General features: G+C 43.0%; 1 protein-coding gene across 2 annotated transcripts in view; it reads right to left on the minus strand.

Moving 5' to 3' along the window:
• Positions 1-11,245: 11,245 nt before the first annotated feature.
• Positions 11,246-16,859, minus strand: part of LOC142741682 (T-lymphocyte activation antigen CD80-like) — a 50,321-nt gene continuing 44,707 nt past the window's right edge. For both annotated transcript variants that reach the window (XM_075851028.1, XM_075851027.1), the window contains exon 6: positions 11,246-11,314. In XM_075851028.1, coding sequence (XP_075707143.1) covers positions 11,277-11,314 — 38 coding nt within the window. In that variant the 3' untranslated portion in view covers positions 11,246-11,276. The remainder of the gene's footprint in view (positions 11,315-16,859) is intronic.

A 16,859-nucleotide genomic window follows, 5' to 3' on the forward strand; every position in this document is an offset into this window, starting at 1 on the left:
TAATACCTCCACACCATAACCACAGAGTGACTGAATAATACCCCCATACTGTTACTGAATAATACCACCACACCATAACCACATAATGACTGAATAATACCTCCATACTGTTATTGAATAATACCACCACACCATAACCACAGTGACTGAATAATACCACCATACGGTTACTGAATAATACCGCCACATCATAACCACATAGTGACTGAATAATACCCCCCATACTGTTACTGAATAATACCGCCACACCATAACCACATAGTGACTGACTAATACCCCCATACTGTTACTGAATAATACCACCACACCATAACCACATAGTGACTGAATAATACCTCCATACTGATACTGAATAATACCTCCACACCATAACCACATAGTGACTGAATAATACCGCCACACCATAACCACATAGTGACTGAATACCTCCATACTGATACTGAATAATACCTCCACACCATAACCACAGAGTGACTGAATAATACCCCCATACTGTTACTGAATAATACCGCCACACCATAACCACATAGTCACGGAATAATACTTCCATACTGTTACTGAATAATACCACCACACCATAACCACATAGTGACTGAATAATACCATCATACTGTTACTGAATAATACCGCCACACCATAACCACATCGTCACTGAATAATACTTCCATACTGTTACTGAATAATACCACCACACCATAACCACATAGTGACTGAATAATACCCCCATACTGTTACTGAATAATACCGCCACACCATAACACATAGCGACTGATAATACCACCATACTGTTACTGAATAATACCGCCACACCATAACCACATAGTGACTGAATAATACCCCATACTGTTACTGAATAATACCTCCACACCATAACCACATAGTGACTGAATAATACCCCCATCTGTTACTGAATAATACCGCCACACCATAACCACATAGTGACTGAATAATACCCCCGTACTGTTACTGAATAATACCCCCATACTGTTACTGAATATACCCCCATACTGTTACTGAATAATACCACCATACCATAACCACATAGTGACTTACTAATACCCCACACTGTTACTGAATAATACCACCACACCATACCACATAGTGACTGAATAATACCCCATACTGTTACTGAATAATACCACCATACCATAACCACATAGTGACTGACTAATACCCACACTGTTACTGAATAATACCTCCACACCATAACCACATAGTGACTGAATAATACCCCCATACTGTTACTGAATAATACCTCCACACCATAACCACATAGTGACTGAATAATACCCCATACTGTTACTGAATAATACCACCACACCATAACCACATAGTGACTGAATAATACCCCCATACTGTTACTGAATAATACCTCCACACCATAACCACATAGTGACTGAATAATACCCCCATAATGTTACTGAATAATACCTCCACACCGTAACCACATAGTGACTGAATAATACCCCCATACTGATACTGACTAATACCGCCACACCATAACCACATAGTGACTGACTAATACCCCCATACTGTTACTGACTAATTCCCCCACACCATAACCACATAGTGACTGACTAATACCCCCATACTGATACTGAATAATACCTCCACACCATAACCACATAGTGACTGACTAATACCTCCATACTGATACTGAATAATACCACCACACCATAACCACAGTGACTGAATAATACCCCCATACTGTTACTGAATAATACCGCCACACCATAACCACATAGTGACTGAATAATACCACCATACTGTTACTGAATAATACCGCCACACCATAACCACATAGTGACTGAATAATACCACCATACCGTTACTGAATAATACCTCCACACCATAACCACATAGTGACTGAATAATACCCCCATACTGTTACTGAATAATACCGCCACACCATAACCACATAGTGACTGAATAATACCACCATACTGTTACTGAATAATACCACCACACCATAATCACATAGTGAATGAATAATACCCCCATACTGTTACTGAATAATACCTCCACACCATAACCACATAGTGACTGAATAATACCACCATACTGTTACTGAATAATACCGCCACAACATAACCACATAGTGACTGAATAATACCCCCATACTGTTACTGAATAATACCTCCACACCATAACCACATAGTGACTGAATAATACCACCATACTGTTACTGAATAATACCGCCACACCATTACCACATAGTGACTGAATAATACCCCCACACCATAACCACATAGTGACTGAATAATACCTCCATACTGTTACTGAATAATACCTCCATACTGATACTGAATAATACCTCCATACTGATACTGAATAATACCTCCATACTGATAATGAATAATACCTCCACACCATAACCACATAGTGACTGAATAATACCCCATACTGTTACTGAATAATACCCCCATACTGTTACTAAATAATACCCCCATACTGTTACTGAATAATACCCCCATACTGTTACTGAATAATACCCCCATACTGTTACTGAATAATACCTCCACACCATAACCACATAGTGACTAAATAATACCCCCATACTGTTACTGAAAAATACCACCACACCATAACCACATAGTGACTGACTAATACCCCCATACTGTTACTGAATAATACCTCCATACTGATACTGAATAATACTGCAACACCATATCCACATAGTGACCGAATAACACCCCCATACTGTTACTGAATAATACCGCCACACCATAACTACATAGTGACTGAATAATACCCCCATACTGTTACTGAATAATACCGCCACACCATAACCACATAGTGACTGAATAATACCCCCATACTGTTACTGAATAATACCGCCACACCATAACCACATAGTGACTGAATAATACCCCCATACTGTTACTGAATAATACCGCCACACCATAACCACATAGTGACTGAATAATACCACCATACTGTTACTGAATAATACCACCACACCATAACCACATAGTGACTGAATAATACCCCATACTGTTACTGAATAATACCTCCACACCATAACCACATAGTGACTGAATAATACCCCCATACTGTTACTGAATAATACCGCCACACCATAACCACATAGTGACTGAATAATACCACCATAATGTTACTGAATAATACCACCACACCATAACCACATAGTGACTGAATAATACCCCATACTGTTACTGAATAATACCTCCACACCATAACCACATAGTGACTAAATAATACCCCACACTGTTACTGAATAATACCGCCACATCATAACCACATAGTGACTGACTAATACCTCCATACTGATACTGAATAATACCACCACACCATAACCACAGTGACTGAATAATACCCCCATACTGTTACTGAATAATACCACCACACCATAACCACAATGGCTGAACAATACCCCCATACTGTTACTGAATAATACCTCCACACCATGACCACATAGTGACTGAATAATACCCCCATACTGTTACTGAATAATACCTCCATACTGTTACTGAATAATACCTCCATACTGTTACTAAATAATACCTCCATACTGTTACTGAATAATACCCCCATACTGTTACTGAATAATACCGCCATACTGTTACTGAATAATACCTCCATACTGATACTGAATAATACCCCCATACTGTTACTGAATAATACCACCACACCATAACCACATAGTGACTGAATAATACCCCATACTGTTACTGAATAATACCGCACACCATAACCACAATGGCTGAACAATACACCCATACTGATACTGAATAATACCTCCACACCATGACCACATAGTGACTGAATAATACCCCCATACTGTTACTGAATAATACCGCCACACCATAACCACAATGGCTGAACAATACACCCATACTGATACTGAATAATACCTCCACACCATAACCACATAGTGACTGAATAATACCCCCATACTGTTACTAAATAATACCACCACACCATAACCACATAGTGACTGAATAATACCCCATACTGTTACTGAATAATACCTTCACACCATAACCACATAGTGACTGAATAATACCCCCATACTGTTACTGAATAATACCACCACATCATAACCACATAGTGACTGAATAATACCGCCACACCATAACCACATAGTGACTGAATAATATCGCCATACTGTTACTGAATAATACCACCACACCATAACCACATAGTGACTGAATAATACCCCCATACTGTTACTGACTAATACCCCCACACCATAACCACATAGTGACTGAATAATAACCCATACAGTTACTGAATAATACCACCACACCATAACCACATAGTGACTGAATAATACCCCCATACTGTTACTGACTAATACCCCCACACCATAACCACATAGTGACTGAATAATAACCCATACAGTTACTGAATAATACCACCACACCATAACCACATAGTGACTGAATAATACCTCCACACCATAACCACATAGTGACTGAATAATACCCCCATGCTGTTACTGAATAATACCCCCACACCATAACCACATAGTGACTGAATAATACCACCATACTGTTACTGAATAATACCACCACACCATAACCACATAGTGACTGAATAATACCCCATACTGTTACTGAATAATACCACCACACCATAACCACAGTGACTGAATAATATCGCCATACTGTTACTGAATAATACCTGCACACCATAACCACATAGTGACTGAATAATACCTCCATACTGTTACTGACTAATACCCCCACACCATAACCACATAGTGACTGAATAATAACCCATACAGTTACTGAATAATACCTCCACACCATAACCACCTAGTGACTGAATAATACCCCCATGCTGTTACTGAATAATACCCCCACACCATAACCACATAGTGACTGAATAATACCACCATACTGTTACTGAATAATACCACCACACCATAACCACATAGTGACTGAATAATACCCCATACTGTTACTGCATAATTACCGCCACACCATAACCACATAGTGACTGAATAATACCACCATACTGTTACTGATAATACCACCACACCATAACCACATAGTGACTGAAATAATACCGCCATACTGTTACTGAATAATACCCCCACACCATAACCACATAGTGACTAAATAATACCACCATACTGTTACTGAATAATACTGCCACACCATAACCACATAGTGACTGAATAATACCACCATACTGTTACTGAATAATACCACCACACCATAACCACATAGTGACTAAATAATACCACCATACTGTTACTGAATAATACCACCACACCATAACCACAGTGACTGAATAATATCGCCATACTGTTACTGAATAATACCTCCACACCATAACCACATAGTGACTGAATAATACCCCCATACTGTTACTGAATAATACCACCACACCATAACCACATAGTGACTGAATAATACCCCCATACTGTTACTGAATAATACCGCCACACCATAACCACATACTGACTGAATAATACCACCATACTGTTACTGAATAATACCACCACACCATAACCACATAGTGACTGAATAATACCCCCATACTGTTACTGAATAATACCGCCACACCATAACCACATACTGACTGAATAATACCACCATACTGTTACTGAATAATACCACCACACCATAACCACATAGTGACTGAATAATACCCTCATACTGTTACTGAATAATACCACCACACCATAACCACATACTGACTGAATAATACCCCCATACGGTTACTGAATAATACCACCACACCATAACCACATAGTCATTGAATAATACCCCCACACCATAACCACATAGTGACTGAATAATATCCCCATACTGTTACTGAATAATACCGCCACATCATAACCACATAGTGACTGAATAATACCCCCATACTGTTAATGAATAATACCGCCACATCATAACCACATAGTGACTGAATAATACCCCCATACTGTTACTGAATAATACCGCCACATCATAACCACATAGTGACTGAATAATACCACCATACTGTTACTGAATAATACCGCCACATCATAACCACAGTGACTGAATAATACCCCCATACCGTTACTGAATAATACCGCCACATCATAACCACATAGTGACTGAATAATACCCCCATACTGTTAATGAATAATACCGCCACATCATAACCACATAGTGACTGAATAATACCCCCATACTGTTACTGAATAATACTGCCACACCATAACCACATAGTGACTGAATAATACCCCCATACTGTTACTGAATAATACCCCCACACCATAACCACATAGTGACTGAGTAATACCCCCATACCGTTACTGAATAATACCTCCACACCATAACCACATAGTGACTGAATAATACCCCCATACTGTTACTGAATAATACACCACACCATAACCACATAGTGACTGAATAATACCCCCATACTGTTACTGAATAATACCGCCACATCATAACCACATAGTGACTGACTAATACCACCATACTGTTACTGAATAATACCTCCACACCATAACCACATAGTGACTGAATAATACCCCTGTACTGTTACTGAATAATACCTCCACACCATAACCACATAGTGACTGAATAATACCCCCATACTGTTACTGAATAATACACCACACCATAACCCATAGTGACTGAATAATACCCCCATACTGTTACTGAATAATACCACCACACCATAACCACATAGTGACTGAATATACCCCCATACTGCTACTGAATTATACCACCATACCACAACCACATAGTGACTGAATAATACCCCCATACTGTTACTGAATAATACCTCACACCATAACCACATAGTGACTGTATAATATCCCCATACTGTTACTGAATAATACCACCACACCATAATCACATAGTGACTGAATAATACCGCCATACTGTTACTGAATAATACCCCCATACTGTTACTGAATAATACCTCCATACTGATACTGAATAATACACCACACCATAACCACATAGTGACTGAATAATACCACCATACTGTTACTGAATAATACCACCACACCATAACCACATAGTGACTGAAAAATACCCCCATACTGTTACTGAATAATCCTCCACACCATAACCACATAGTGACTGAATAATACCCCCATACTGTTACTGAATAATCCTCCACACCATAACCACATAGTGACTGAATAATACCCCCATACTGATACTGAATAATACCCCCATACTGTTACTGAATAATACCACCACACCATAACCACATAGTGACTGAATAATACCCGCATACTGTTACTGAATAATACCACCACACCATAACCATATAGTGACTGAATAATACCCTCATACTGATACTGAATAATACCACCACACCATAACCACATAGTGACTGAATAATACCCCCATATTGTTACTGAATAATACCACCACACCATAACCACATAGTGACTGAATAATACCCCCATACTGTTACTGAATAATACCCCCATACTGTTACTGAATAATACCCTCATACTGATACTGAATAATACCACCACACCATAACCACATAGTGACTGAATAATACCCCCATATTGTTACTGAATAATACCACCACATCATAACCACATAGTGACTGAATAATACCCCCATACTGTTACTGAATAATACCCCCATACTGTTACTGAATAATACCGCAACACCATAACCACATAGTGACTGAATAATACCCCCATACTGTTACTGAATAATACTGCCACACCATAACCACATAGTGACTGAATAATACCCCCATACTGTTACTGACTAATACCGCCACACCATAACCACATTGTGACTGAATAATACCCCCATACTGTTACTGAATAATACCTCCACACCATAACCACATAGTGACTGAATAATACCCCCATACTGTTACTGAATAATACCACCACATCATAACCACATAGTGACTGAATAATACCTCCATACTGATACTGAATAATACCACCACACCATAACCACATAGTGACTGAATAATACCCCCATACTCTTACTGAATAATACCGCCACACCATAACCACATAGTGACTGAATAATACCTCCATACTGATACTGAATAATACCTCCACACCATAACCACATAGTGACTGAATAATACCCCATACTGTTACTGAATAATACCGCCACATCATAACCACATAGTGACTGAATAATACACCCATACTGTTACTGAATAATACCACCACACATAACCACATAGTGACTGAATAATACCTCCATACTGTTACTGAATAATACCGCCACACCATAACCACATAGTGACTGACTAATACCCCCATACTGTTACTGAATAATACCACCACACCATAACCACATAGTGACTGACTAATACCCCCATACTGTTACTGAATAATACCGCCACACCATAACCACATAGTGACTGAATAATACCTTCATAATGTTACTGAATAATACCACCACACTATAACCACATAGTGACTGAATAATACCCCCATACTGTTACTGAATAATACCGCCACACCATAACCACAGTGACTGAATAATACACCCATACTGTTACTGAATAATACCGCCACACCATAACCACATACTGACTGAATAATACCTCCACACCATAACCACATAGTGACTGAATAATACCCCCATACTGTTACTGAATAATACCACCACACCATAATCACATAGTGAATGAATTATACCCCCATACTGTTACTGAATAAAAAACAGAGCAATATTACCACCATATAGTGACCATAGAGTGGTAGATGCCAGTTATACGAGGTAGCTTTGCAGAAGATATAAGTGATTAGAGCACATTTATATCCAGTGACTCACAGGTGATGTTTTCTCTATTTAGTCATTCACTTTCCCTCTTTTTCTCCATCCGACACAGACCACTGTAATCACTTACTCCAGCTACGACTCGTCTCTGCAGAATTTGACACAGACATGTTGGTTTCTAACTTTTACAGCACCCTCCCCACCTATACTCCACCCTCTAAACAAAATCGTAATCCACAGTGTCCCAGATAGAAGTAATGATCCCCCAGTATGCCTCCTTTGTGCCCTCGCACAGTAATAATACCCCCTTTGTGCCCTCTGTAGATAGCGCCACACACAGCCCTCTGTAGATAGCGCCACACACACAGGCCCCATGTAATGTCCGTGGCTGCGGGCTGTCAGCTCCAGCCTCCCGCTGACAGCCGCAGCCACGAGTCGGCAAGCGCTGGCCCCAGCCTCCTCCTCAGGAGACGCTTGCATCCACACACCTCCGCCGGAGCCCGCAGGGTGCGCGCGCACGCTCGTCCCCGCTCTTAAAGGGGCAGCGCGCGCACCGGACATCTTGAACGACCTTTGACCCGTGAGTACCCTGGGCTATAAGAGGGGTCCAGCCCCCTAGTTCGATGCCTGAGCGTTGTTAGTTTTCCCAGTCTGTCTTGCAAATGGTCCCTTAGTGTTTCCCGTTCCTGTTGTTACCCGTACCTTGTTGCCCGTTCCTGTTTCCCGTGCTTTGCCCTAGTATCTAGTCGTGCCACGTCCTGTGTCATCTGCCACGTCCTGTGTCATCTGCCACGTCCTGTGTCATCTGCCACGTCCTGTGGAATCCGCTACTTTCTGTGTCATCAGCCACGTCCTGTGGAATCAGCCACGTCCTGTGGAATCAGCCACGTCCTGTGGAATCCGCCACGTCCTGTGGAATCCGCCACGTCCGGAGGAATCCGCCACGTCCGGAGGAATCCGCCACGTCCGGAGGAATCCGCCACATCCGGAGGAATCCGCCACATCCGGAGGAATCCGCCACGTCTGGCGCAGCTTGCGGCTCCTGTGTCATCCGTCACGTTTGGCGCCATCTGCTGCACCCATCTCATCTGTGCCAGAGCTGCGGCCACCATCTGGACTATTCAGGTACCCTTGTGCGTGACATTGTATTTCTGGGGTGTCCTGTTTGGCCAGCTGCCTCCCCGCTGCGGCGGTACGGCCTAGTGGGTCCACTAACCCGCTTCGTGACACCCCACATAGCTCTCCCCCCTGGTAGATAGTGCCACACAGCCCTCCCCCTGTATATAGTGCCACACAGCCATCCGCCTTGTATAGTGCTATAGAGCGCTCCCCTGTATAGTGCCACACAGGCCTCCTCCTGTATAGTGCCTCACAGCCTTCCCCTTGTATAGTGCCTCACACCTCTCCCCCTTGTATAGTGCCACACACCTCTCCCCCCTGTATAGTGCCACACAGCCCTCCCCCTGTATAGTGCCACACAGCCCTCCCCCTGTATAGTGCCACACAGCCCTCCCCCTGTATAGTGCCACACAGCCCTCCCCCTGTGTATAGTGCCACACACCTCTCCCCCTTGTATAGTGTTATACAGCCCTCCCCCTGTATAGTGCCTCCTTTGTGCCCTCGCACAGTAATAATACACCCTTTGTGCCCTCTGTAGATAGCGCCACACACAGCCCCCTTTTCATAGCGCCACACACACAGGCCCCACATAGCTCTCCCCCTGGTAGATAGTGCCACACAGCCCTTCCCCTGTGTATAGTGCCACACAGCCCCCCAAGTAGATAGTGCCACACAGCCCTCCCTCTTGTATAATGCCACACAGCCCTCCCTCTTGTATAATGCCACACAGCCCTCCCTCTTGTATAATGCCACACAGCCCTCCGCCTTGTATAGTGTTATACAGCGCTCCCACTGTATAGTGCCACACAGCACTTCCCCCTGTATAGTGCCACACAGCCCTCCCCCTGTGTATAATGCCACACAGCCCTCCGCCTTGTATAGTGTTATACAGCGCTCCTACTGTATAGTGCCACACAGCACTTCCCCCTGTATAGTGCCACACAGCCCTCCCCCTGTGTATAATGCCACACAGCCCTCCGCCTTGTATAGTGTTATACAGCGCTCCTACTGTATAGTGCCACACAGCACTTCCCCCTGTATAGTGCCACACAGCCCTCCCCTGTGTATAATGCCACACAGCCCTCCGCCTTGTATAGTGTTATACAGCGCTCCTACTGTATAGTGCCACACAGCACTTCCCCCTGTATAGTGCCACACAGCCCTCCCCCTGTGTATAGTGCCACACAGCCCCCCAAGTAGATAGTGCCACACAGCCCTCCCTCTTGTATAGTGCCACACAGCCCTCCGCCTTGTATAGTGTTATACAGCGCTCCCCCTGTATAGTGCTACACAGCACTTCCCCCTGTATAGTGCCACACAGCCCTCCCCCTGTATAGTGCCACACAGCCCTCCCCCTGTGTATAGTGCCACACAGCCCCCCCCCCCCCCCAAAAAAACAAAAAAAAACATCCGACCGGGCTCACTTACTTCTTTAAAGCGGGCTGTATCTGAAGTTCCCTGTTTTTTCTTACTTGATAGTCAGAGGTCTTTATCTACAATCACCGAGTGCGTCCCATCTATAACACAAAATAATCATGAATGTCACAAACAAGGAGTCCCGCAGTCCCCGGCCCCGAAACCGCAAGTCTGGAACTGTGTCTTCAGGTTAAAACCAAATGCACAAAATGTTCTTCAATATTATAATATATTCGACCTCCAAGTATGAAAAAGCTTCCTCAGCCACACCTACGTATAGAGTACATAGAGTATATAGACTACACAGAGTATATAAAGTACACAGATTACATAGAGTATTTAGCGTACTTAGAGTACATAGAGTATATAGAGTACATAGACTACACAGAGTATATAGAGTACTTAGAGTACATAGAGTATATAGAGTACATAGACTACACAGAGTATATAAAGTACACAGATTACATAGAGTATTTAGCGTACTTAGAGTACATAGAGTATATAGAGTACATAGACTACACAGAGTATATAGAGTACTTAGAGTACATAGAGTATATAGAGTACATAGACTACACAGAGTATATAAAGTACACAGATTACATAGAGTATTTAGAGTATTTAGAGTATATAGAGTATATAGAATATATAGAGAATATAGAGAATATAGAGTATATAGAGTATATAGAGTACATAAAGTACATGGAGTATATAGAGCACATAGGGTACATAGAGTATATAGAGTATATAGAGTACATAAAGTACATAGAGTATATGTAGTACACAGAGTATATAGAGAACATAGAATTTCATCAGCAGCTTCTATAGATGGTGCAATAAGAGCGTGTGGTATTATATATAAGCGCCATTCCTGATAGTCAAGTCTTGTAAGAGAATGTCAATCATCATCATCATCATCCAAAAATGTGAACGGCTCATCTGTTCTATCATAACAGGGAGAAACAAGTAAGGACACGTCCAGGAAAACCGACTACTGTAAGATCAGTCACACTATGGAGCCTCTACTGTAAGAGCAGTCACACTATGGAACCTCTACTGTAAGAGCAGTCACACTATGGAGCCTCTACTGTAAGAGCGGTCACACTATGGAGCCTCTACTGTAAGAGCAGTCACACTATGGAACCTCTACTGTAAGATCAGTCACACTATGGAGCCTCTACTGTAAGATCAGTCACACTATGGAACCTCTACTGTAAGAGCGGTCACACTATGGAACCTCTACTGTAAGAGCAGTCACACTATGGAGCCTCTACTGTAAGAGCAGTCACACTATGGAACCTCTACTGTAAGAGCAGTCACACTATGGAACCTCTACTGTAAGAGAAGTCACACTATGGAGCCTCTACTGTAAGAGCGGTCACACTATGGAGCCTCTACTGTAAGAGCAGTCACACTATGGAGCCTCTACTGTAAGAGCAGTCACACTATGGAACCTCTACTGTAAGAGCAGTCACACTATGGAACCTCTACTGTAAGAGCAGTCACACTATGGACCCTCTACTGTAAGAGCGGTCACACTATGGAGCCTCCACTGTAAGATCAGTCACACTATGGAACCTCTACTGTAAGAGCAGTCACACTATGGAACCTCTACTGTAAGAGAAGTCACACTATGGAGCCTCTACTGTAAGAGCAGTCACACTATGGAACCTCTACTGTAAGAGCAGTCACACTATGGAACCTCTACTGTAAGATCAGTCACACTATAGAACCTCTACTGTAAGAGCGGTCACACTATGGAACCTCTACTGTAAGATCAGTCACACTATGGAACCTCTACTGTAAGATCAGTCACACTATGGAGCCTCTACTGTAAGAGCAGTCACACTATAGAACCTCTACTGTAAGAGCGGTCACACTATGGAACCTCTACTGTAAGATCAGTCACACTATGGAGCCTCTACTGTAAGATCAGTCACACTATGGAGCCTCTACTGTAAGAGCAGTCACACTATGGAACCTCTACTGTAAGATCAGTCACACTATGGAACCTCTACTGTAAGAGCAGTCACACTATGGAACCTCTACTGTAAGATCAGTCACACTATGGAACCTCTACTGTAAGAGCAGTCACACTATGGAACCTCTACTGTAAGAGCGGTCACACTATGGAACCTCTACTGTAAGAGCAGTCACACTATGGAGCCTCTACTGTAAGAGCGGTCACACTATGGAACCTCTACTGTAAGAGCGGTCACACTATGGAACCTCTACTGTAAGAGCAGTCACACTATGGAGCCTCTACTGTAAGAGCAGTCACACTATGGACCCTCTACTGTAAGAGCAGTCACACTATGGAACCTCTACTGTAAGATCAGTCACACTATGGAACCTCTACTGTAAGATCAGTCACACTATGGAACCTCTACTGTAAGATCAGTCACACTATGGAACCTCTACTGTAATATCAGTCACACTATGGAGCCTCTACTGTAAGATCAGTCACAATATGGACCCTCTACTGTAAGAGCAGTCACACTATGGAACCTCTACTGTAAGAGCAGTCACACTATGGAACCTCTACTGTAAGAGCAGTCACACTATGGAACCTCTACTGTAAGAGCAGTCACACTATGGAACCTCTACTGTAAGATCAGTCACACTATGGAACCTCTACTGTAAGAGCAGTCACACTATGGAACCTCTACTGTAAGAGCGGTCACACTATGGAACCTCTACTGTAAGAGCAGTCACACTATGGAGCCTCTACTGTAAGAGCGGTCACACTATGGAACCTCTACTGTAAGAGCGGTCACACTATGGAACCTCTACTGTAAGAGCGGTCACACTATGGAACCTCTACTGTAAGAGCAGTCACACTATGGAACCTCTACTGTAAGATCAGTCACACTATGGAACCTCTACTGTAAGATCAGTCACACTATGGAGCCTCTACTGTAAGATCAGTCACACTATGGAACCTCTACTGTAAGATCAGTCACACTATGGAACCTCTACTGTAATATCAGTCACACTATGGAGCCTCTACTGTAAGATCAGTCACAATATGCACCCTCTACTGTAAGAGCAGTCACACTATGGAACCTCTACTGTAAGAGCAGTCACACTATGGAACCTCTACTGTAAGAGCAGTCACACTATGGAACCTCTACTGTAAGAGCAGTCACACTATGGAGCCTCTACTGTAAGATCAGTCACACTATGGAGCCTCTACTGTAAGAGCAGTCACACTATGGAACCTCTACTGTAAGAGCAGTCACACAATGGAGCATCTACTGTAATAGCGGTCACACTATGGAACCTCTACTGTAAGAGCGGTCACACTATGGAACCTCTACTGTAAGATCAGTCACACTATAGAACCTCTACTGTAAGAGCGGTCACACTATGGAACCTCTACTGTAAGATCAGTCACACTATGGAACCTCTACTGTAAGAGCAGTCACACTATGGAACCTCTACTGTAAGAGCAGTCACACTATGGACCCTCTACTGTAAGAGCAGTCACACTATGGAACCTCTACTGTAAGAGCGGTCACACTATGGACCCTCTACTGTAAGAGCAGTCACACTATGGAACCTCTACTGTAAGAGCAGTCACACTATGGAACCTCTACTGTAAGAGCAGTCACACTATGGAACCTCTACTGTAAGATCAGTCACACTATGAAACCTCTACTGTAAGATCAGTCACACTATGGAACCTCTACTGTAAGATCAGTCACACTATGGAACCTCTACTGTAAGAGCAGTCACACTATGGAACCTCTACTGTAAGAGCAGTCACACTATGGAACCTGTACTGTAAGAGCAGTCACACTATGAAACCTCTACTGTAAGATCAGTCACACTATGGAACCTCTACTGTAAGAGCAGTCACACTATGGAGCCTCTACTGTAAGATCAGTCACACTATGGAACCTCTACTGTAAGATCAGTCACACTATGGACCCTCTACTGTAAGAGCAGTCACACTATGGACCCTCTACTGTAAGAGCAGTCACACTATGGAGCCTCTACTGTAAGAGCAGTCACACTATGGACCCTCTACTGTAAGAGCAGTCACACTATGGAGCCTCTACTGTAAGATCAGTCACACTATGGAACCTCTACTGTAAGAGCAGTCACACTATGGAACCTCTACTGTAAGATCGGTCACACTATGGAACCTCTACTGTAAGAGCAGTCACACTATGGAGCCTCTACTGTAAGAGCGGTCACACTATGGAACCTCTACTATAAGAACAGTCACACTATGGAGCCTCTACTGTAAGAGCAGTCACACTATGGAGCCTCTACTGTAAGAGCAGTCACACTATGGAGCCTCTACTGTAAGAGCAGTCACACTATGGAGCCTCTACTGTAAGAGCAGTCACACTATGGAGCCTCTACTGTAAGATCAGTCCCACTATGGAACCTCTACTGTAAGAGCAGTCACACTATGAAACCTCTACTGTAAGATCAGTCACACTATGGAACCTCTACTGTAAGATCAGTCCCACTATGGAACCTCTACTGTAAGAGCAGTCACACTATGAAACCTCTACTGTAAGATCGGTCACACTATGGAGCCTCTACTGTAAGATCAGCCACACTATGGAACCTCTACTGTAAGAGCAGTCACACTATGGAGCCTCTACTGTAAGAGCAGTCACACTATGGAGCCTCTACTGTAAGAGCAGCCACACTATGGAGCCTCTACTGTAAGAGCAGTCCCACTATGGAGCCTCTACTGTAAGAGCAGTCCCACTATGGAACCTCTACTGTAAGAGCAGTCACACTATGGAGCCTCTACTGTAAGATCAGTCACACTATGAAACCTCTACTGTAAGAGCGGTCACACTATGGAGCCTCTACTGTAAGAGCAGTCACACTATGGAGCCTCTACTGTAAGAGCAGTCACACTATGGAACCTCTACTGTAAGAGCAGTCACACTATGGAGCCTCTACTGTAAGATCAGTCACACTATGAAACCTCTACTGTAAGAGCGGTCACACTATGGAGCCTCTACTGTAAGAGCAGTCACACTATGGAGCCTCTACTGTAAGAGCAGTCACACTATGGAACCTTTACTGTAAGATCAGTCACACTATGGAGCCTCTACTGTAAGAGCAGTCACACTATGGAACCTCTACTGTAAGATCAGTCACACTATGGAGCCTCTACTGTAAGATCGGTCACACTATGGAACCTCTACTGTAAGAGCGGTCACACTATGGAGCCTCTACTGTAAGAGCAGTCACACTATGGAACCTCTACTGTAAGAGCAGTCACACTATGGAACCTCTACTGTAAGAGCGGTCACACTATGGACCCTCTACTGTAAGAGCAGTCACACTATGGACCCTCTACTGTAAGATCAGTCACACTATGGAGCCTCTACTGTAAGAGCAGTCACACTATGGACCCTCTACTGTAAGATCAGTCACACTATGGAGCCTCTACTGTAAGATCAGTCACACTATGGAGCCTCTACTGTAAGAGCAGTCACACTATGGAGCCTCTACTGTAAGAGCAGTCACACTATGGATCCTCTACTGTAAGAGCAGTCACACTATGGAGCCTCTACTGTAAGAGCAGTCACACTATGGAACCTCTACTGTAAGAGCGGTCACACTATGGAACCTCTACTGTAAGAGCGGTCACACTATGGAGCCTCTACTGTA

The sequence above is a fragment of the Rhinoderma darwinii genome, chromosome 2 (assembly GCF_050947455.1).
Source record: "Rhinoderma darwinii isolate aRhiDar2 chromosome 2, aRhiDar2.hap1, whole genome shotgun sequence".
Lineage (NCBI taxonomy): Eukaryota > Metazoa > Chordata > Amphibia > Anura > Rhinodermatidae > Rhinoderma > Rhinoderma darwinii.